We start from the raw sequence: 24,839 nt of genomic DNA, 5'->3' as shown, positions 1-24,839 counted from the left end.
GAAAAAAAAAATGTAGTGGACGATTATGCAGGAAATGAACACAGAACATCAAGATTATTATAGGAAAAAATTGTCTTGAAATACGACATTTGCATGGGTATGTTTTTTAAAATCTGCATACAAATATTGAATACCTGATTTTTCTTTTTCTATTATGAACGTTGAATCATGTATAAAAAGGTTGAGGTAGTCCTTAACATATAAATGAACTTTATTTTTCTAAGAATATAAAATAAGAAAAACTTTGTTCACATAAGATCCTCTCTCACGTCATCATTCACTCCTACCATTCTTTTTTAGCTTTTAGACTAAAGGCCTCGGAAGAAGCAAACAAGAGTCACAAATCATGTGCCCTAGAGATTCTTATACATTTTGGAAGCATAACTTTATCATAATTGATTTGGTATCATATAATGTTTCAAAAAGTGGTCCAGCCCCTTAGTGCAAGAGAAATTCATGGTATCATTTTATAAAAATTCCTGCTAAATTAAAAGTTATATATAATATTTACAAACACATTTTTTAAGATTTAAGATTAGAGGAGGTATGATTATCTCTTAGATTCATAATTTTGCTATTGAATATTTTCAGATTATCTCCATAAAAGATATTTGAATAATTTGTCTTAATGATCAAGACCCTCAATATTTACTTTGAAAAAATGTAGAAAAAAAAAACTTAGGAGAATTTGTCTACAAACAAAGTTTAATTTTAGAAATCAATTATGTGAAGGAATTGTTAACATTTGTAGTATGTTACAAAAGCAATTACATATAATTAATTAACTAAATTATTTATAATCTTTTAGAATATTTATACATGTTAAAAAAAAGTTAACTACAAAGTATATTATTATTTAACTTTTAGAAAAATATTTTATTTAGATGAAGACTAAAACTGTTACGATTAGTTTTGTGTGAAAAAAAAAGTTAATGAATTATTGCGTTTTATCTTTTTAGCTCAAAATATGCCTACATATCTTTAATTATAATAAACAATTAGAATTATATAGTCGTTTTAAAAATTATTTGTGTTAATAATTTTTAAATAATTTTTCTTACTTTTGTTGAAATTCAGAATTTCTGAATTATTAGTTGATAGATCTTGAAATGGATCAAATGTAAGAGTTTAATGTTTTTTTCGTTGGTTTATATGTCTAACCTTTTATTATATATATATATATATATATATATATATATATATATATATATATATATATATATATATATATATAGAAAGGTAAAGTTATAAATATATAAAAGTAACCATATATATACACTTTGATTTTTTTTTTTATAACAGTAATGAAAACCATAATATTGAAAGATTTGAAAAATAAATTTAGGATGGAATTTGGATAAAAGAGAAATGTGATTACCCAAACTATTTTTTATGACTTTAAATTTGATAAATTAGGCATAGACTTTCAAATACACGAATTTGGTAGAGTTCAAATCGCTCGTAATATTTTATATAGAGTTCGGATGGAGATGCCAAAAAATAAAAAGTTACTCTAAGAGAAGAAGAATATAGAAATTGGAGGAACAAAATATCTAAAATTCCTCCATTTACAAAACATTTTTTTGATATTTGTTAGGCATATTTTTTTAGATTTTAGACATTTAATTTACATACTTATAAATGTAAGTAAATTTTGATTTTTTTTTCTCATATTAAATACAGTTTTATCAGGCCTTTTCATTATACTTCCATTTTCTTTTCTCTTTTTTTTTGTGTTCATATCATTTTGAATATTTCGGTTATTTGGGTTTGATGGCCATTATATTTTCTGTATTTTAAACTTTATTTTCAATTTAAAACCAATTAAATTTTAAAAAACGCCAAAAACCCTAAACTAGTGAGACTAGGATTTTGGAACAAAGTAGAGGATATTAAGAGGCCTTCTCATTTTGTTTGCGGGGGCTTCTCCTTGCACCTCCAATAATCTCTCCTGTACTCCCAAAATTAAATTTATTTCCATCTTTGCCCATGGTAAAAAATAATAGTTATTCTGTCTTTTTCACCGCATATCATCTGCACCCCCAAAACCATACACCCTCAACTTCTGCGGATCCCCAGCCTCCGCACGCAGCCTCCCCACACAGTCTTCTTCTCCGGAGCGTGCACACACTGTTGCTCTCCCCAGCCTCCGCACGCAGCCTCCCTTTTCTCCTTTTCTCCTTTCGCGCAACTCCACAGGCCCCCATCTTCTCCATTTGCGCAGTTAAGTAGTGTTGTTATTTATATTTTAATTGATTTTAGCGATAGATTACAAGATCCATGTCGTCGTTTTAATATTTCACCGAACCGTTTCTAACATGCGTGAAACGGAACACACATTCCGTTTAGGTTTTTTTTTTTTTTTTTACCGAAACAGAATGTAAAATCCGATTCCTAGGAAGGTGAAACGGAATACACAATCCGTTTCTTACTCTTTTTTTTTATTTTGACTGAAACGGAATGTGGAATCCATGTTGGAGGATGCTGAAACGGAATATGAAATTCGTTTTTGTGTTTATTTTTGTTTTTCCCCGAAACGGAGTGTGAAACCTGTTTTAGTGTGATCAAGTATGTGTTAATAGAACCATAATCCCTATTTCCTTAATCTGGTTGGAGAGGTGGAGAGAAGAGTGTTAATGATTGAATGTGAATTGATAAAGGAACACAGCCTAAGGGAAGAGTGGGGTGTGTGCATGATTGATGTGCCATGGGGTGCAATGAGAGAGAGAGGGGCCAATAAAGTGCTTCAGAATGGATGACAATAGGGAGGCGCGTGGGATAAGTGTGGGTGGAGGGTAGCCACAAAGGGGTGGGTACCGTAACTGAGATTGAGAGCAGAAAGAGCAGAGAGAGATTTGGGAGACGGAATACACATTCCGTTTCATTATTTTTTTTTATTTTTATGGAAACGGATTGTGGAATCCTGTCGGAAGAAGCTGAAACGGAACGTGGAATCCTGTCGGAGGAAGCTGAAACGGAACGTGGAATCCGTTTTGGTGGTTTTCTTAGTTTTTCATCGAAACGGATTGTGAAATCCATTTTAGCATGTGATTACGTAATTAACGTTGTTGAATGTAATTAAGGAGTGAGTGTTGCAATACTCTTCATCTGCCATATGTGTAGCTACCTATCTTTGCTTGATTTGCAAAAGCATTTGAAAAATATGGTAAGCTTGGTGTTATATATATATATATATATATATATATATATATATATATATATATATATATATATATATAATATGGCAGAACTTGCGTTAGGGTGAGGATTTGGTAATCTTACTGAACATTTAATTCATTAATTTACCACCAACTTAAATGACACTGTTCGGTACATTTAATACTTATTTAGATTAATAGGTGTTTGTTTAATATTAAACGTATAAATAATATAAATATATGAGCAGCATTAATTGATATAGATTATTTATAGAAAATAAACATATATATTTTCTTCTTTTTTTAGTTTTTCCCTCAGATTTTTGTTTTTATTTACTCTTTTCATTTTTTTATAGTTTAAAATTTTTCTTTTTTTTACATAAACCGAGAAAATTATCTCTTTTTTATAGAGTGATGAGACAACATATTGTAAAGCAAAATTTAATATTTTATTTTAAAGGAAGGTATTTTGATCTTTTCAACACACGTAGAGGGCATGCCGAAATTATGAAAGTATAAGAAACTTGTGGATTTGGCACACCATGTTAGATACAAAACTAAAAGTATACTGGAGAGTTTTTTAAGACTTTTCTATTGAGAAAATAACAGTACAATTGTAGTAAAAAAACTCTAAAAAATACGTATATTCCTATACTTAGAATAAACCATGCTTCAACATCATTGTTTCTTTGCGAGCATTTATGCCTACAAAGTTGTAACTACATTCACTATGCATGGACTCACAAATTTGCAGGACGTTTTGTAAGAACACTTGGTTGAATAGATACACACACGGCTATATGTAAACAAATGCAACACTAAGCATTTCAACAGCCTCTTTAAGCCCTCTTGCCTCTAATTCTACGTGCAAGTTGAATATCTTTGGACATAATGGTAACCCTCTTGGTGTGAATGGCGCAGAGGTTGGTGTCCTCGAACAATCCCACAAGATAGGCTTCAGCGGCTTCTTGAAGCGCCGAAACAGCGCTACTCTGAAACCTCAAATCAGTCTTGAAGTCCTGTGCAATTTCCCTCACAAGCCTCTGAAACGGTAGCTTTTGGATGAGAAGCTCTGTGCGAGAATATATATATATACACCCGGAGAGGAAAAAGAGAATGGCGGGGGAATTGTGAAAGCCTCTTCTGAAATATAAGAAGGAGAAGGCAATCGCATAGCCGTTGATGAAGAGGGAAATCAACGGTTGCGAGTACTTTAAAGTAGGGGCACTAGGATCGCGTTCCGTAGTTTAAATTTTTTGGGAAACGAAATACGATTATTTTTTTGAAACGGATTACAGAATCCGTTTCATAATTTTATGAAACGGAATTTGTATTCCGTTTTCCACAAAATTTTATTTTTTTCCCGAAACAGCTTACGTAAGCCGTTTCCTAAAGGTGTGAAACGGATGCCAGAATCCGTTTCATAAAGATTACGTGTTGTTTTTTTGAAACGGAATGTGGAAGCTGTTTCATAGTTTCTGGAACGGAATACGAATTCCGTTTGAAATGAAACTGAGAAAATTTGAAATGAAGGCACAATGAAACAGAGAACGAACGGGAGAAGAAATAGTATTGGGGTGCAGAGAAGTTGGCGATGCAGTAAATGAAATTTACTGCGTCCCTACCCACTTTCACCAGTATCTTAATGAAAAGCATAATTGTAACTTTTGGGGGTACAAAAAAAGTGTTGGAGGTGCATGGAGAATAGGGATGGCAACGGAGCGGGGCGGGCACGGGTTTCGTTATCCCATACCCATCCCCGTAAAAAAAATTCACCCCCATCCCCATACCCAAACCCAACGGATATTAAACTTTTGACCCATCCTCATCCCCACTGGGTAACGGGTATAATCTCGTACCCATACCCATACCCATTTTCTTACTACTTCAATATTAATTTTAATTAATTTTTATAAAATAATAAAATTTTTATGATAAAGGAAACATAATATTATCAAATATTCAATATTAGAATGATGATTGTTTCTTCCATATCAAATACTTTAAAAAAAATTATAATTGTTTACATTTTATATAATAATACCAAATAAAATTTCATGAGAACTAAAACAATTATTAAATTTGCAAATATTAATGAAACATAATTGATAAAATTTAAAAATATTTTTTTAAAAATATAAAAGAAAAACAAATATTCAAATTAAAATATATTTTAAATGTTTTTTTACTTCAATCTTTTAAATTCTAATAAATCTGATTTTTATACATTAATAAAAGTTATAATACATCATTTGATAAAAATGATACAAAGAACATAATTGATATTTTAAATGTTTATTTACTTCAATCTTTTAAATTCTAATAAATATTTTTTTTATACACTAATAAAAGTTATAATACATCATTTGATCAAAATGATACAAAGAACAAATAATAATCATAATAAAAGTATAAAATAAATTATAATTGTTTACATTTTAGATTATAATACCAAATAAAGTTTCATGAGAACCAACACATTTATTAAATTTACAAACATTAATGAAACCTAGTTGATAATATTTAAAAATATTTTTTTTAAAGTATAAGCGAAAAACAAATATTCAAATTAAAATATATTTTAAATGTTTGTTTACTTCAATCTTTTAAATTCTAATGAATATCTTTTTTATATACTAATAAAAGTTATAATACATCATTTGATCAAAATGATACAAAGAACAAATAATAATCATAATAAAAGTTTAAAATAAATTATAATTATTTACATTTTAGATTATAATACCAAATAAAATTTCATGAGAACCAACATATTTATTAAATTTGCAAACATTAATGAAACCTAGTTGATGAAATTTAAAAATACTTTTAAAAAAAATATAAAAGGAAACAAATATTCAAATTAAAATATATTTTAAATGTTTGTTTACTTCAATATTTTAAATTCTAATGAATCTCTTTTTTATACACTAATAAAAGTTATAATACATTACTTAATCAAAATGATACAAAGAACAAATAATAATCATAATAATAAATTTTTAACATAGATCTTGTATCTTTTGAACTTCAATTATGTTGGATGGTGATAAAAAAATATTAATGACAATTACATTAAATTTTTATATTGTAGTAAATAAAAGTTATTTATATAATTATAGTGAAAAAATTACAGTATGATTGATAATGAGTTAAAAAATAAAAAATAATTAAATAAAATATATCGAAATAGTATTATACATAATGAAAATAAACAAGAAATAAAATATTAAAAAATTAACAAATGTTTACAAACAATTTGAGAGACTATTGAAAGAAATTGCACAAAAGAAAACAAATGTATAATTAAGGGTATGATAAGTTGAAAAATATCTTAGAGATCTAAGAAAACTTTTCAAATATTAACATATATACTCAGTAGTTGAGAAATAACAAAAAATGTTTTAGTGAAATAAAAAAGTTATTCAAATGAAACAAAAACTAATAATAAGAATAATAAGTAAATGATTTTTTTTATATTACCTAGTAAACAAAATGTTTGTGCTATTAAATACTTAAATTGAGAGTATTAAATATTTTCATGTGAAAGAAAAATATACATTAAATAAAAATATTAAAAAATAATAGAAATATTCAAATGTGAGACATAAAATTTTTTAATTAACATACATATTTTTGAACATAATTACATGAAGATTATGATAAGATGAAAAATATAATTGAAATGCAAAATTAGTTTCATGACAAACCAAATAATTAGAATAAATAAAAAATAATATATATATATATATATATATATATATATATATATATATATATGTGTGTGTGTGTGGTTATTTAATTAATTAAAAATATTTTAATAATTTAAACGGGGACGGGTAATATGGCGGGGATATGTACATCCCCATACCCATCCCCATACCCAATTGAAAAAGTCGGGGATTCCCCATACCCATACTCATACCCAGTCAATACGGGAATTCCCCGTCAAAACGGGGACGAGTTCGGGCAATATCCACGAAGACAGGTTTATTTGCCATCTCTAATGGAAAAGCGCCCTTGTTTGCTCCTAAGAAACAATAGAAGAAGACTTCTCCAATAGAATAAGAAAGTTTCGTAGCTGACCAGAGTTCCGAACAATTTTCCAAACTTTTGTTTCAGGGAAGAATAGAGTTAAATTTTTATTCACACCTCTTGCCTTCTTAACTCACCTTTTTGAGTATATGTGCTTTTAGGCCCAATAATAAAAAAGCCCAAGTTCGTTTATCTGCTACACTTATCACTTAAATATTATTATCAGTTCACTACGTAAATATAAATATAATTCTCTACAATAAAATCAATACTTTTATTAAAAAACAATTTATTGAGTTTTAATTTTCAAGGGTTGTGTTACTTTATCCATAGGTATGTACAAATTTGATGTCCGGTTTAGTATATATGCTAATGTTACCTTTTTGTTTATCAACAACTTTGAATTTTTTTCATCATAGAAAAATTACAAATAAATAATGTAATTTTTTTCTTACTTTGTTTATCTTGTGCATTGTATTAGTAAATAATGTATTAGTAATAGTAATATTATAATAATTTGTCTTCACTGAAATTGCTTCGTATTGTTATCATTGAATGTTTCAAAGACTAGTGTTTTTGTTAGGTTATATTAGATGAAAAGTGAGACTGAAAAATAATAATATAAGATTGTATAGATTAAATGAAAAAAAAAATCAATGAAAAAACGATACATATATATATATATATATATATATATATATATATATATATATATATACTTATTATTTATTTTTAATATTATATTTAAAAATATATATAAATATTAATAAAACACTAATATTATCATCACAACGTAAACATTAATAAAATATTAACTATAATGTTTGACCTAATTATTAACGAAATATTGTCACCAATACGAAAAAAAGAGATAAACTTTTAACAGTTCCCTTTATATTTAGGTAGAAAATTAATTGTCTCTTGTTTTTTTTTTTTCTTTCCTTTTCCGTTTGTATATTTTCACTTATTGGGATAGTTTCTACTTTAGTGAAGTGTTTTAATTTGGTTGTCACTTTTAAAAGAAGTTTTAATTGCATCTTAATTTTTGAGTGAAAGTGTCTTAATTAGGTCTTTTTCAGTAAAAAAATTCCTAATGATATTAATGACATACCATGTGTCAATTTGTGATTTTTTAATTTTTTTACAAAAATATTTGTTGTCACATGTCAAGTCCAGGTATGACGCGTGACAATGACAATGTCATGTGTAAGTGTCACTACCAAGTGTTATTGTCTTGATTTAAATTCCTAGATGTGTCTCTTTGATTCAATTTTGTCCCATTTCTTCTTTTTTCTTTTTTTCAAAAGAGAATAATATTATCTTCCTCCAATTTGAGACTAAATTTATTATTTGTATATATTTTATGCTAATATTTTTTATTAAAAATGACTTTTTAACATATTACATTATTTTATATTATTAACTCATGTTTTACTAATTATTACTTTTTTTTTTAAATAGAACAATATTGACTCTCTCCAATTTGATTTGAGACTAAATTTATTATCTATAACAATATATAAAGGGGATTCCCCTTTTTGTATCCACTTTTCAAAATACCGATTTTACCCTTTAAATATAATAATTTATTAAATTTTTAAAAATTGACCGTTACTTTTATAAATTTTTTATAAAATCAGATGTCTCTGCTTCTTCTCTTCTTCTTTATTTATCAATGATTATTCTTTTATCTGTTCTGATATATTTCACTTTATTTTTAATAAATATAATTTTAATTTTATATATATATATATATATATATATATATATATATATATATATATATATTAACTTAATAACATTATAATATTATTACTTACTAATATAATATCACGCATATTTAAAAAATCATACACACAGGCGCGATAACGCCTCTGTTACGCTAGTTTGTATAAATGCTATATTAATATTTTTTTTAATAAAAATAACTTTTTAACATATTACATTAGGTATATTATTAACCCATGTTTTGTTAATCATTTATTTTGTCACTAAATTTTAATATAAACATTAGTACTTAGTTTTGTAAAAGTATTTGTGCTTAATTAATTTTAATCATACAAAAAATATGGATTAAAAAAATATTTTAATTATTAAAAAAAATTGGAACAAAATTGAATTAAAGAGTGTCACGTGTCACACCTAACACATGACAACAAAAGCTTTTGCAAAAAAAAAAAATCACAGATTGACATGTGGCATGTCTTTAATACTGTTAGTATATTTTTTTTTTCTAAAAATAACTTAATTGAGACACTTTTTAAAAAATTAGGACACAATTGAAACTTTTTTAAAAGTAGGAACCAAGTTGACAAATCTCTACTAAAGTGAAGACCATCCGAATAATTAAACCTACAAATTATAAGTGATGAAAAAGTGATATAAATATTGCCTCATCTCAATTTCTCTACATTTATAATTTGAATTCAAGAAATATAACAACATCTTACTATAAGTGACAAAAAATGCAGATAAATATATAAGTGTATGCTAGAGTTTTTCATAAAACAAAGTAGATAAAAATATTAAAATTTGAAGACCTAGTGTACATTTTAATTAGCAAAAAGGAAAAAAAAAAAGTTTTAACATTTGGGTTGGGGTTCTCATTTTTCCGCTATATGGCAATGGAGAGTGTGACCTATGCAACCAGCAAAATGTTCGTCATATTGCCTAAGAAACAAACATATTCTTAGACCAAACAAAAACCACCGAAAGCAGGTCATGTGAAGTATGACTACTGATATGAGAATTTTTCAAGCATTCGAAAGTGTTGTGATGCAGATTCAAACTATAAATAATAAGGGGCAACCAAATGTAGTGCAGTGAGGGGAATGAATGATGATTGGAAAGTAGTATTATTGAGATAAACCGATGAAAACGATAGTATATATGGTCAAGTTTTATGGTGATAATGCATGCAACCTCAGACTTTTTGAAGCACTATGAAAAGCGTGAAAGCAATTGGGCCATAAAGTAGATATGCATCAAGAAACAAGGAGACACAACTTACCTCCCCATCATGGTTGCCCTCAACAAAAGGGATCACAAAACCAACCTAATGGGTCCCCCTTACATATACTTTCATTGATGGAGGCCTATCATAAAGATCAGAAAACCCTTTGGCTCATATGTTTAATGGATTATGTAAAAAACTTGTACCTTTTGCCTCATCAATTCAACTTGCACAATTTGAGAGTTGTAAATAGATGGAGACATTTTAGGTCCCCAGTTGCTGGGCCTGTAGTGGAGAAACTTACAAACTAAATTAATGATTCTTTGCTGAGGCATGTAGCAGTGGTGATGACAAGTTAACGACTAAAGGTTTATCAAAGTACTGAAAGATTAACTTATTAGGAGAAGCATGTATCATAAAGGTCCCGCTAGAGCTTAAACCAATAATTACGCCTTCAAATGGTTTAAATCTGTCTACCAGACACTGAAACAACACAGACAAGAGGGGAAACATGTGGCCTATAATCTTTTGTTTATTTAATCATATCTTGTCTTTTTCTTTTCAAGAAATTTGTGTACAGAACATGAAAACTTTGTGGACTATTGTGTAGGTCAAATGATGGCTTTCTCCTAACTCCTAACAACAATGTTTAAGAACTTTACGAGGTCAATGTTTTGTTTTGGAGATCAAATTCTAACTTCTAAGCATATATATAAAGAGCAGGGAATAGGGAATGGACATCAGTCAAACACATTGTTGGACATGTTTGATGTTATGAAATTAAGAGAAAATGCATTCATGACACATTGATAAACTAGCTAGGGAACATGTTCAAGACACGTCCATGTGGAGTTTGATTAGAATGACCTTAAAGAAGAACTTTGCTGTCATTTAATTTGTTGAGATGCGTTACAGAATATTTTGTTTTTAGTAATGGAAGTTTACTAGCATATGCTGGCTCTGACAATTACACGCTATCTTGGTTCTTTCAGAAAATTTGTAATAGATATAACTCATTACAGTTGGCACACATTAATTCATATCCTTCAAAGGCTTTATATTTTTACTTACACGATGCTTTTTTACATATTAATCGCACCATAGACATTTTTTCTGACTTTTTCTTGCATGGATACTTCGTATTCTGTACTTGCCATGTTGCAAATTTCTCAATCATGAAACAAATCTCTAACCGTTATCCCAATGAGGATATATGTCTCTCAATTATTCACGAATACTAGAAAAAGGTTCAGTATCAGGCACAAGCAAATAACATTAGAATAATGTTCTCCAAAAAGGTTATCTAAAGTGTAATTCATTTGTTGCAAACAAGTCTTTTTGGTTAATAAAGAAAATAAAAAGCTCAAGCAATGATCTGAAAATGAAATCAAAAGGAAATGTCTTGTCGTAAACTTTAACAATGATAAGATTAATTCACGTAATACAGAAAGCTTTGTCATAGAACAAAACACTGTTGTTGCATATTATGTCCAACAGTGGCCACCAGAAAATTGAATGCGCTCCACTGTTAACCCTCTCACCCCTTTATTTTAGGGATTCCAACTAGTCATGGGTCAGTATCAAATGGTATGATCTATTACTTTTTCCCATATAGGCACCTAGCAAGGAACAAGCTTCATGACAGAAATGGAGATATAGTATAAATCATCATCTTTATCCACACAAAGACCAATGAAAGATTCCTATCTTTGTATCTTCCATAACATCTAGGTATGGATGACACAACAGGACCAAAAGTGGGCCCAAAATTTCTTGACTTGGTCCCCTTTCTGCTATACCCAATCAAGCAAGTTTTTGGATGAATTTGGCAATATGGCAGTATGGCTCTTGGTTGACAGATAAGGTCACCACTTGCTACTTTTAGAACTCAGGTGTATAAATGGTATCACAGAACCTTATAAAATAGATATACAACCCTAGTGAGTGAGTTGCATGATTTGGAAGCAGAAAATGAGAGGCACATTCTCCTAAGAGGGACTTGCATGAAGGAGCAGAGAGTGTAGTGCAGCCAAGGATGACTTGCCGGCATTAGCCAAGTTTATCAGCATCTTCACTCATGTTCTTGCCGGCAAGTTGCCCTTGGCTATATTGGACTCTCTTCTTCTCATGTAAGTGCCACAATTAGGCTAAGTCATTGATGCAGGAAGCTGTAGCTAGCATTTTCCCTCGGCATGCATAAGATAAGTGCAATTCTGTTGATTATTATTCTCTCTTTAGATAGCCAAAGTAATGATGTTTATGATAGTTTATAACAGTGTTAACTGTCCCTTTCTTTTGTTGTCATTTTCTTTGACAACGAAGCATGAAGCAAAGTTAAATAAACAGATGCATTTTGGTGAGAGCTGAGATTTAAAGTCTGAGCTAATAGCTGCAGATGGAGAAGGAGGTGATCAGCATATTCATTTGTATTTAAATGTGAATTTCCACTGTGGTTTATATACAAACAACTTGCATGCATGAATATATGTTGAACATTTTGTACATGAAGAGCTATATGCTGTCCAAAGTGGGGCAAGCTTTTATAACTTATCAGTCACCTAAGGCTTTTGTGACTGTTAAATGATGATTGTAAGGTTAAGTTACCAAAGAAAAATGTAAGTGATCTTATCTTCATATACTGTGAGTTAGCATAAATGCGTGAAAAAGATTCTTAAGTTCCTTAATGGGGTACTTTGTTCTGTGTACATATCTGGATATAATTAAGAAGTGTGTCACTAACATAATGTAAATAAAGTAAGGGTATATTTTATGGGGGTCCACACATTAACCTCAAAGAAAAGGTAAGTGTTTTGTATGAGAAAAAATGTGTTTGATGTAATGGCTGAATCAGTGCAGGGCCAAACAAAAAGAAAAGGACTGAAAATGATGGCTAAATGGGTGTCTTGTTTGATATGCTGTTTGAAAACGATAGAAGGAAGTATTAGATATCTTATTTTAAAAAAAGTTTAATTATTGTTTGGTATTTTTTTTAAAAAAAATATCAAATTGTAATTATTCAATTTCTTTAAGTTTTAATTTGGTGTTAATTTTCAAAAATATCGAAACAATTTTATTATTTTTGTTAAATTTATCAAAATGAATCACTGATTTTTTTTATTAAAATTTACAATATAATTATATTCAGTACATTAATCAAGCACATTATCATTATTAATAACTTCAATTTTAAAAATTTTAGAAAAAAAACATAAACCAAAAGAATAGTTAAAAATAAATACAAAAGTGGAAGTTGCTTTTGAAATTTAAATTTTAAGATGGAAGTATATGGTATCAAGTGTCACCGGATCGTCTATAAGTATTTATTTAGTTTTATATTTAAAATGTCTCCCATGAGAAGATATTTTGAGGACTTTTGGTTATTTAAAATATATATATATATATATATATATATATATATATATATATATATATATATATATATATATATATATATATATATATATATATATATAAAAGAAAAACTTTGATTTAGAGTTTTATGTGGAAACTCATCATTTCTCTTTAATGAAATCTTATAATTTTTTTTTTCCGAAAAAGTAATATGTATTTTTCACAAGGAGTGACACTACTTAAATAGAATAAAATTATTATAAATGATAAAATTTTCTTTTATTTTTTGAATATTTAACACTCTTATTAGTCATTTGTTAAATATATGAAAAGCTAGCTCTAATTCTTCTAAATCTTTTTCCTTCATTATAATTTCTCTATTTCTCAGAAACAATCGTCTCTTATGAAAAATTACTAAATATATCTTTAAGTGAAATGTTATAGTAATCTTTATTTTATATTTTTTTATCGATTTATTGAAGTTATACTTAAATAAAGTCTTAATAATGTATATGAATATGGATATATAAACACCCTACATCATGAATTTGGGACCAGTTTAGAATTATTTATGATAACTTTCTTACAGTGATATCTAGAATTATTTAGCGATCAAGTTATCTTATAAGACGTTTTTTTGAAAGGAATTTTATTTTTAGTTTTTAAGGAATCTAAAGTTGGAAAGCGTATTTTTTGTGTTTGGTTTAACATTTAAAATAGTATTTTTGAGTTAAAATATAAATCTTACGGAAAAATATAACAATACTTTTATTTGGATATTTAATGGGTAATAAATTTATGACTATCTATATTAACATTTAATGGGTAACAAATTATAAATATTATTAATCATACATAGTATAACAAAATTTAAAAATTTACAACAAAATTAATATCTATATTAACATTTTTTATTAAAAAAACTATTAATCTATTAATTCTGTTATACAAAATCTTCTAAATCAAAGTGAGCTGTGTTACTCGTTAAAATATATTTTACACGCACTGATAGTTAACTAAAATAGGCAATGGAAACCCAAGTAAATGGGCCTTAAAGAGACAAGTTCATTTCAAAAGGGAAATTGGGCCAAGCCCAAATAGAAGAGTTGAGGAGAGCGTTTGCAATTGTTGGTGAATCTGCATATTCTCCATCATAACAATTAACACATGTTTTGTGTTGTATCAGATGGTTCTTAATATTTTTCTTTTCTTTTGGAATATAGCAGTGTTGATTTTATTAGAGATATTTTTTTTAAGTTCTAAAATCAACAACAACAATAATAATAATAATAATAATAATAATAATTTAAAGATCAAAATATAATATTAAAAAGTATAAGTGTTATAAGGTACAAATAGATACGGTCCTAGTTAAAGAATATTTAAAATTAAGTTATTTAGACCATATCTAATGGAATTTATATAAGTAACTTTGTTGGAGAAAGTGACCTGGTCATTCAAGTTGCTTGAAAATTTTCCAATTGCTTGTACATTTATATAACGCATCTCTTTTACACATATAAAGATGAAGAATGATCGAAACAAATTAAGAAAAACATATCAACATCAAAATTTGGTAAACATGATCATATCAAAATAAAAATAAAAATAATAAATATATCAACACACGAAGTGAAAATGAAATAAATTATAAAACAAATGTGAAGGTATATACAAATTGGAAAATCATAAAAAATATATATGAAAAAATAAGGGAGGAGGCCTTCGTCATTGTCCTGTCTCCATCTTGTCCCTTCTCACACCTCTCTCACTGTCTATATCCGCCATTGACGTTGGTAGCTAAAAGAAAGAAAAAAATAAGTGCAAGTGTCAATTAAGGAAAGAAAAAAACAATAAATTCGATAAAATTTTCAAATTAAAAAAATGGAACAGATTCAGTAATTTTTTCTAGAAAAAGTCACATAACGTTTTTTTTTTTAATGAGCACAAAAAAAAAATATTGAACAGGGACAATTGGATTGTCTCAACCCATACATGTAATATATATAAAAAGACAAAAAAAAAAAATTATTAGGACAATAATCCCATTGAAGACTAAACTTTACATTATAGTTCCTTTTCTATAACAATGCCAAAAATATCTATTTAAAGAGTAAAAAAGTCACATAACGTAGTTAATTTTGATCAATTTTTAACTGAATTCTTTCGTATATTTTTTGTTTTGAAAAATTAAAATTGATCATTCAACTCATAAAAATGAATGAAAATTACGTTACTTTTTCTGAAAAAAAATATCGATAAATCCGTCCCTACTTTTTCTGAAAAAGTGTCGATAATCCGTCCCTAAAATGTCATAAGAGATCAATTGATATATGAAACCCTCGTGTACACATCGAGTATTAATTATGGCTATATTAAATACAAATTAATATTTTAAAATCTAATATATTAATGTTATTTTAAGATGAAGATTGATTGTTTAATAACTTTTTCTTTTAAGATTTGTTTACATAAAAATGAAGTTCAATAGAAGGTTGCATACATGGAGATGCCTTTTTAAGAATTGTAGAATCCCTTAACAATCACTATAATTATTTCATTGAGAGGTTAGATGGAATTTGAAGAAGAATTTTTAATTCCTTCGCATGCAATAAAATTAATGCTTGCAACTAAGTCATCTATGCAATATTTCAACCTGAGTACCTAATGACAGCAACAACAAAGACAACAATTACGGAGTAAGATGTGGTTACAGAAAATATAAACTTTGATAGCATGCATTGAAAATGTAAAGTTTGAGCATTACAGAAAAGTCAATTTTATTATAAGGATCATGTTAGCATCACAAATTTTTTTTAAAAAATAAATAATTATAACTTGTATAATAAAATGATTAACTTTTTATTTATTTATTTATATTAATAACTATTACTATTTGTCATTATGAAGTCTAAATAAAAAATATAAAATAACTTACTACTTAAATTTTGTCTCGTCACGTGAGTTTTAAAAAAGAAAATGATATACTGACCCCTTATTTTGACTTCACACTTGACTCCCTGACGTGGCATGCACAGGTGGAATTTATTTTTGAAATTAAAAATAATTTTTTTGAAGCATTTTACAGAAGTGGCTTGTAGCGGAGGAGTTTAAGCGTTTCTATTTTCTCCTTCTCCCGCACACTCAGTCTTACCCATACTCTCTTGTCTCCGCACAATCGCCGCACGAAATCTCTCTTCTCACCGGCAGGGTGCGCATTGTAGATGGCGAAGGGTTTATTGGTCAAAAATTTTAACATTCTTTCCTTTCTCCCCCGCGCTCACTGGTATGAGTTCTGACTTCACCCCCTTTTGTGGTCGCAGTTGTAGGTTCTATTTTCACCGGCTAGGGCAGCGGTTTCTGGAGTGGTTATTCTGGCGAAGGAAGATAACAGAATCTGTGTGGCGGCTAAACCTTGAAAGGGTTAGGGTTTGCGGATAGGGAGGGCGTTTGCTGTGGAGGAGTTCAATCGTTTGTCTTTTCTCCTTCTCCCGCGCACTCAGTCGAAAATCGTATTCTCTCCGCACAGTCGCCATTTTTCTTCCCACCGGCAAGGTGTGCAGTGTAGACGGCGAATGGTTTTTTGGTCAAAAATTTGATCTTTCTTTCGTTTCTCCCCTCCGCTAACTGGTATGAGTCCTCATTTCACCCCCTTTTGTGGTCGCAGTTGTAGGTTCTATTGTCACCGGCAACGACAGCGGCTTTTGGAGTGAAAGGGAGTTCTGACGAAGCATCTCCTCCATTGTTCAGTTGTTAATTTTAATTTTCATGGCACTGTTGGAATGATCTACTACATCTATGATATTAAACTTCTTTTATCACTGTGATATCCATGTAACTATCAGTTTAACTTATTATATGATCATCTATGTACAATTAACTATTGACCAGCGACAAAGTTTTGGCACACCTTCATAATTTCTGATCTATGAAAAAGGTTATAGTATGAAACTCACTTACAATCAATCACATAAATAGAGTAAAATTTAATGTAGGCTACTGCCCATGATGAATCTGTGGGTAAATTGTGGTACAAGTGGAACCTAACATACATGCCTAACACTAACAATAATAATTGGTTATCAATGAAGTATTAAGTGCTGACCTACAATAAAAATTTTGCACACCTTCCAAATTCGTGCTCTCTGAGATAACATAAATTCTACAAAAGTTAACCTTACCAAAGTAGGTGTGTGATAATTGATAATAACTACTCCAGACTTAATGAAATATCACACCTTTATTGCGTATATGAAACATATTAAACAACAACAAACTACGTGTGCCATAATTCATCCACAACTCCAACATGATATTTTTGTTATCTGTATTAAAATTATATGATGACTCAAGAACAATTAAGTAGTGACCTGGTCAAAAAAATTGGACATAATAACTCTTAGATTTTTAAATGTAGATCAATCATATATTAAGTGTTGACCTGTGAACAACATCTTGCACATAATTACTGATTTGTCATCTGTGTGGTAACCAATATTACTAAATTTTGGACCACATATATATTCGTTGTTCACCTGTTAACAAATTTAGTTGCACTCAATAAAAATTAAGATGAACAACATCCAACTATCACTTAACATAAACCACTCACAATTCCATAAATCCATGACTAAGCCAAACAAGGAAATTGTCATCAATCACGACCACAATGTCTAAACATAAAAAATACCAAATTTAGCAATAGAAATCCAAATTACAACAAACATAAAATCTCTAAATCAACTACTTATGGCGCTTCCTCCCACTAAATGTTACAAAAGGAGTTCTTATTGCCACACTCCTAACACGCAACCGAGGACCCTCCCTTCGTCGCACATACATGTTGCTTTGTTCGGATTCTTGTGCTTCCTGATTTGGAAAATGAACTTCTTCCACATGACCCCTGTCACCAGAATTGCCAAATTCAATGCAGCCAGTGGGGTGGTTCGAATTAGGTGTTTGCGAATGACCAGCACTTGCTTCACCAAACTCAGAAAACTTCATTTTGCCCTGCTGATGCTGGCGCTGGTTCTTCCTCTCAATCATCATTGCATTCAAGTCTTCAAGTTCTTTTTGCAATTCCCCTAACACACTTTCTTGTTGTTCAACAACTTTAATTAAGTCAACTATTTTAGTACCCTTAGTTTGACGTCCATATACCTCAAAACCTTCTTTAACAAAGGGATTGGTCAGCTCTTCTGAAGAGGCAGCAACATCTGCAACAACCTGAAACAATTCACAACAAACTTCAATCAATATAGATGACAGATTTAGGAAAAAAATCAAACAACAAAATACCCAACTTATAGTGTTATTTGTCAAATTCCTTTTAATTACGTTGTCCCCTGCTTTCATTTCCATCCAATGTAAGATTCTGGGAAATTTTGTCGTGCGCTGACAATCCTTTAAATTCGGAATCAAAAAATGGTCAAAAGACCATAACTGCAGCAATTGTAATCAAAATCAGTCAAAACTCAATCAAATATTTTAAACGGATCAAACAAGTTTGAAATTAATTTAACATACAGTACCTGTAACAAATAAACACATCCAGCTACATGGAAGTGTTTGGTACTTTCTTTCTCCTTCGAGAACAATTTAGCTTCACATATACTGCCAACCAAAAACTCATACACCACTCGACCCCAATTAAATTTCCCAATACTACCAAGGTCATCAACAATGTTGAACAAAATAGAAAAAACTGTTCCACTACGATTGGGCAACAAAAACTCAGAAATTGCTAACAAAACGTAAAGCTTACCAAAATCCTCTAAACAAAGCACTTTAATATGTTTTAAGATGTAATCATATACCATTTCGATTTCAACAACTTTGGAAGCTCCAAATAAATTCCTTAAATCACTATTTAACCCTTCCTGGTTTAAATCAATGTTCTCACCAACCACCCTCAAACCTAGACCAATACGTACATCTAAATAGGTAAATCCAACAACTTCTGCACTCATGTGAAACCCCCCAACCTTTCCACCCACCTACTGATTAACAGAGTCAAAAGATTCCTAGATATTTTAACAGACTCTTTCAACTCAACCATCCATCCAAATGGTGTTCCTCGGATAAATGATTTTTGCTCATCTGTTAACTTCCTATTCAAACTACCAATCAATTTTGTCCGGCATGAATGCCTAAAACAGATATGGAACAATAAAAAAAAAATAGGTATGTCATTTTTATCATAACAAATTTTAAAATAAATTGAAATCCAAAATTTATCATACCTTGCGGTCAACATTGAATTCACTTCTCTCACGGACTGCAACCATATTTATGACCTGAATATGAAAGATCACAAAAATTCAGTCATACCACACACTTCCAGAAAATTCAACACAGATCATCACTTGTGACCAAACAGGTCATCACTCATACATCACACAAGTGTAATCAAGTTGGCAATGAAACCACATCAAAGAGATAATTTCAAATGAAATCACATTATCCATACTAAATCACCCCAGAATCAACTATTGAGTGCTATCACATGAAAGATCAAAAAGATTGAGTCAAACCACATGATTGCAAAAAATGCAGCACAACTCATCACTTGGATGCACACAAGTCATCATCAATAAATCATACAACTTTAACCCACTTGGGTATGAAACCACATCAAAGAAATAACTACAAATGAACGCATATTACCCATACTACATCACCTGCATATTACCCATACATAATCACCCCATAATCAACTATTGAGTGTTATCACATGAAAGATCACAAAAATTCAGTCATACCTCACGCTTCCACAAAATTCAACACAGATCATCACTTGTGACCAAACAAGTCATCACTCATACATCACACAAGTGTAATCAAGTTGGAAATGAAACCAAATCTTAGGAATAATTACAAATTAACTCACATTATCCAAACATAATCACCCAATAATCAATTATGGAATAAAGTAGTATGGAAGATCAAAAAGATTGAGTCAAACCACATGATTGCAAAAAATGCAGCATAACTCATCACTTGGATGCACACAAGTCATCATCAATAAATCATACAACTTTAACCCACTTGGGTATGAAACCACATCAAAGAAATAACTACAAATGAACGTATATTACCCATACTTAATCACCCCATAATCAACTATTGACTGGTATGAATTCACAAAATTGAGTCAAACCACATTATTGCACAAAATGCAGCACAGGTCATCACTTGTGAGCAAACAGGTCATCACAATAAAATAAGACAGATTTCATCAACCTAGTTAGAAAACTAGTATTCATGCACCTATCAAAGCACCAAAATCACAGAAAAGGAAAAATAACACAAACTTACCAACCACCGCCTGAATCGAACAACTGAAAGCACCAAAAACCCTAACTTCGCAAGCTTCGTCTTCGATTACAGTGTTGTGGTCATTCACCTGTACAAGATAGATGTTAAATTTGTCTTTAAACAATAACTGACTCGACTATGCCGGCGAAAACCAAAAAAAATTCTCAGTTCCTTAACCAAAAAACCTACAACGACGACTTCGGAAAAAAATACCACAAACCTGTTGTCGTAGTGGAGAAACGCACAAAAATAAAACATACCTACGAACCACGAAGTTGAATCCAACAATGGAGATGAAGAAAAACCCTAACTCTAGGAGGAACGCTTCTCCCTTCGTTTTCTCTCTTCGTATGGAGTCACGTATTCTCCTTTCTTCCTTTCTCCTTTCTTCCTTTCTCCCTTCGAGTGGGTTTTTCCTTTCTTTCTTTCTTTTCCCTTTTTTCGTTTTTGTTGTCTCTGCGCAACCCACGCTCCACACGAAAACCTAATTTCCAACCCTTTCAATTTTGACGCCCAAACCTACTCTCCAAAGCGTGCTTCTGACCCGCTCAATATTCACGCCCAAACCCACTCTATAAAACCTGCCACGTCTCAAGTAAAATGGTTCAAAAAAATTATTTTTAATTTCAAAAATAAATTCCACCTGTGCATGCCACGTCAAGGAATCAAGTGTAGAGTCAAAATAAGGGGTCAGTATATCATTTTCCTTTAAAAAATAATGTTATAACAAACCCACGTCATGATTTCGAAATGTGGGAAGTAACTAACGTAAATTCCTGGTTGAGGATAGAAGAATTGTCTAGGTAACTGAACAACTTGAACTATTTTATTTTTGCAAATGAGAACACAGTACATACACAGTGTCAAGCAACGGCGGAACTAGGTGATGACCAGGGGGAGCCACGGCTCCCCCATTTTTTTTTTTTGAATTTTTTTTATATATATTTATATATTTTTTAAAATTATATTATATATTATTTATATTAAGATTATATTCTGAAAAATTATAATAAAAGATAAAATAATAAATTTTAATAGAGACATTAATTTATAAAAGAGATTAGGGTTTTTTTTTCTGACTATAAGATATTTTTACTATGTAAATTATCATGAAAGTGTGTGAAAAGAGATAAATACAAAGAGATAGATCGGGAAATAGAGATTGACAACACATAGATTGAGATTGATGTATACATTCTTGCATTATCTCTCATAAATCAAATGTTAGTATCTTATTATGATTTATGTATGTTAGTTTATGATTCTTTTTAGGATGTTTCTTTCAAATTAAGTTTATCCCAAATTAATATAAACCCTAATTATAATTTTAGGGATTCTTTTATGAAATTGGTATGAATCCTACTTATAATTTTTCCTAAATTATTATAACCCTTAATTATGAAATTTATGGATTTTGTGTTTTTCGTTACCTATGTTAAGTTTTTTTTTTTTTTAAGTTTTGAATTTATACCGTGTTATTTATTTAATTAAAGTAGTATGAGTTTTGTTATGTTTTGCATTGTGATAATTGTGATTTGTGAATATAAATTTTATTTTTTTCTAAATAGGTGAGAGGTGATAAATTTATATTAGAAAGATTATGATAAAAAGTAAAAAAAAATGATTCTTTTTGTTTTCAAAGAGGAAGGTTTGTGATAAAGATTAAAAAGAAATGCATTTACGTTAACTAAGAACCAAGAATTTAAGACAATATAAAACAAATCTCTAAAGTTCTCAGAATTTAATATAATGAATTTAAAAATCCATTAGTATACAATATAATGAAGGAGAGGAAATGAAGAGAAAAAAATGAATAGTTTTTCTTCTAAAGAAAAATTATATATAACAAATCTAATTTGGCCCCCCTATATTTTTAGTCCAAGTTCCGCCACTGGTGTCAAGCACATATGACACACAAAAACAAGCAAGTACAGTTACGAAAGACACGCATTGAAATTAAAACTGCAATCATACAATTATATCGAAGTTATTAAACCATTATCCGATGATATCAGTGGAAGTTGACCAAAATTTGAGGAGGTACGAGAAGCGCAGTCATAAATAGAGCAATAGGTCTGCACGGCCGTGAGAACAAAAAACGAAAGAGCCGCAATAACTGTGATTATTTTCCAAGAAGAATACACATAATCTTTCACCGCCTTCTGTAGCCACTGGCTTTCTTCGAACTTCATTTTCACTTTCTTGATCTCTTCTTCAAGTTCAGGAGTCTCGGTAGGTCTAATGGATGTGCTCATACCATTGAAAAGATCTGTCACCACCTTATCACTCAGCTCAGTCACGATGATTTCGTTCTTCACCAACAGCTTCACATCCTCGGGAATGTCAATGATAGCTCTCATGATCTCAACGTACCTTGTGAAGATCAGGTAGGTGGGTCTAGTCAATGACTCGTACGCCACCAGGTTTCTCATTATCACCTCCGAGTTCTGATCCAATTGGATAACAGGCAAGAACAATTGCTTCTTTACCGAATCAAATTTAATGTCTTTGATGCTCTTCGCGGGTTTGAACTGAATCCCAGCACCATTCAGTTCAGTCACGGATTGGATTGTAACAGCGGGTCGTTTATCCTTTTCCTCAAAGAAGTGCCGCCGAATTGTAACACCGGCTTGCTTAGCTGTGTTCACCAGAGGTGAAAATTTGGCTTGTTGACCCTCGGGTAGTACCGCCATGTCATCAACCATAGGGAGAAAGAAACTTACCACGATCACAAATACTGATGCCACTTTTTTAAGAATACCATATAGAAAACGTAACACACCATAAACTATTTGCCAAATGAAATAAAGCAAATACCACACAATTACGCCTATGACCACGAAAAACATAAAAAAGTAATAGCATATGGAACCCAATATGGAACAGCATCCCTTTGTCTCTTCCTTACCGCCACTCGTGTCTGTGCTCTCCGCGGCCTCATCCGGAGACTCTGTGGGCTCCACAACCGTCGCTACCACAGGCTCGGGGGGCTTCTCAACCGTCACTACCACAGACTCGGGGGGCGTCTCAGTAGTGGCGGTATCTGGCTCAGGGTCGGGGTGAACCTTAGGTTTAGGCTTAGGTTTGGGTGCAGAGTTGGGGTCGGGCTTAGGTGCTACCAAATGGTACATGAGATCCAACAAATGAACATGCTCTTCGTTTTCCGAGGGTTTTTCGAAGTTGACGAGTGGACAGTAGTTTTGACAGAAACTTAGCATTTTTGCATCCAGATCTTGTGATTGAATTCCGTGGTGGCTGCTGGCTTCGTTGATTTGGTGAAGAACATGGGTGGGAATTTGGTTCTCGAGCATGAAAACGTCCCTGATGACGGCGTCGATGGTCAACTCTACACCAAAAGCGTTGACGAGGGGCATGCCGTGTTTTCCGGTCAAGAAGTAAGTGTGGTGGTGAGGCTGGGCATCGAGACTCCGGTTGAGCAAAGCCAGGAGGAATAAGCCATCGACGGTGATATCCTGGAGGAGCTTGTCTTGCTCGTGGGCATAGGACTTTAAGGTTTCTTGGTGGTAGAAAGGTTCAACATCGGAGACGCGGATTTCGAAGCCGTGGTTGAGGATCCTCTTTGCTGCAGCTAACTTGAGTTCATCGTTCATGGTGAGCTCAAAACGGGTATGATGGTAGGGTCCAAGCCCCACAAAGTGAGGGGTGAAAGCTTCTGGGTGGCCGCTTATCAAGGATTTCGGGACACGGCACACACACACTTCATCTTCTTTCCTCACAACCTTATTCTCCTCATTTGGCGCCACTTCAATGTTGTCTGTGCTGTTTTCTACTTTCTCCTCCGACACGCTCATGGTTTAGGTTTTGCAAATCTCTCTGATATTTCCTTCTTCAGCTTAAACGTATTTATAGATGGAAAGGGTTTTAAGAATTTGGTATCATAATCACACCCCATCATATCATTTATTTACTATTACACTATCATCACCCAATCTATCCGACAATTTAAAAATCCAATATATTTAACGCAAGATCTCGAAAGCTTCTTGGTGGATTTTTTATAACAG

General features: G+C 30.8%; 2 protein-coding genes across 2 annotated transcripts; both read right to left on the bottom strand.

The window, feature by feature from the left end:
• Positions 1-3,899: 3,899 nt before the first annotated feature.
• Positions 3,900-17,033, bottom strand: LOC114191359 (uncharacterized). Its single transcript, XM_085676049.1, has 2 exons — positions 16,840-17,033; positions 3,900-4,301 (listed from the first exon to the last, which is right to left on the bottom strand). The coding sequence occupies exons 1-2, from the start codon at positions 17,031-17,033 to the stop codon at positions 3,998-4,000; spliced, it is 498 nt and encodes a 165-aa protein (XP_085532175.1). The 3' UTR covers positions 3,900-3,997.
• A 5,653-nt stretch (positions 17,034-22,686) lies between these two features.
• On the bottom strand, positions 22,687-24,670 carry LOC146884836 (putative UPF0481 protein At3g02645). The gene has a single exon (XM_085675829.1). The coding sequence runs from the start codon at positions 24,624-24,626 to the stop codon at positions 22,791-22,793; it is 1,836 nt and encodes a 611-aa protein (XP_085531955.1). The 5' UTR covers positions 24,627-24,670; the 3' UTR covers positions 22,687-22,790.
• Between the last annotated feature and the right edge of the window lie 169 nt (positions 24,671-24,839).

The sequence above is a fragment of the Vigna unguiculata genome, chromosome 7, assembly GCF_037176805.1.
Source record: "Vigna unguiculata cultivar grain cowpea cultivar isolate G323 ecotype 2 chromosome 7, ASM3717680v1, whole genome shotgun sequence".
In the NCBI taxonomy this organism is placed as follows: Eukaryota; Viridiplantae; Streptophyta; class Magnoliopsida; order Fabales; family Fabaceae; genus Vigna; species Vigna unguiculata.
Note: the sequence above shows the minus strand (reverse complement) of the source record. Positions and strands in the feature narration are given on the sequence as shown.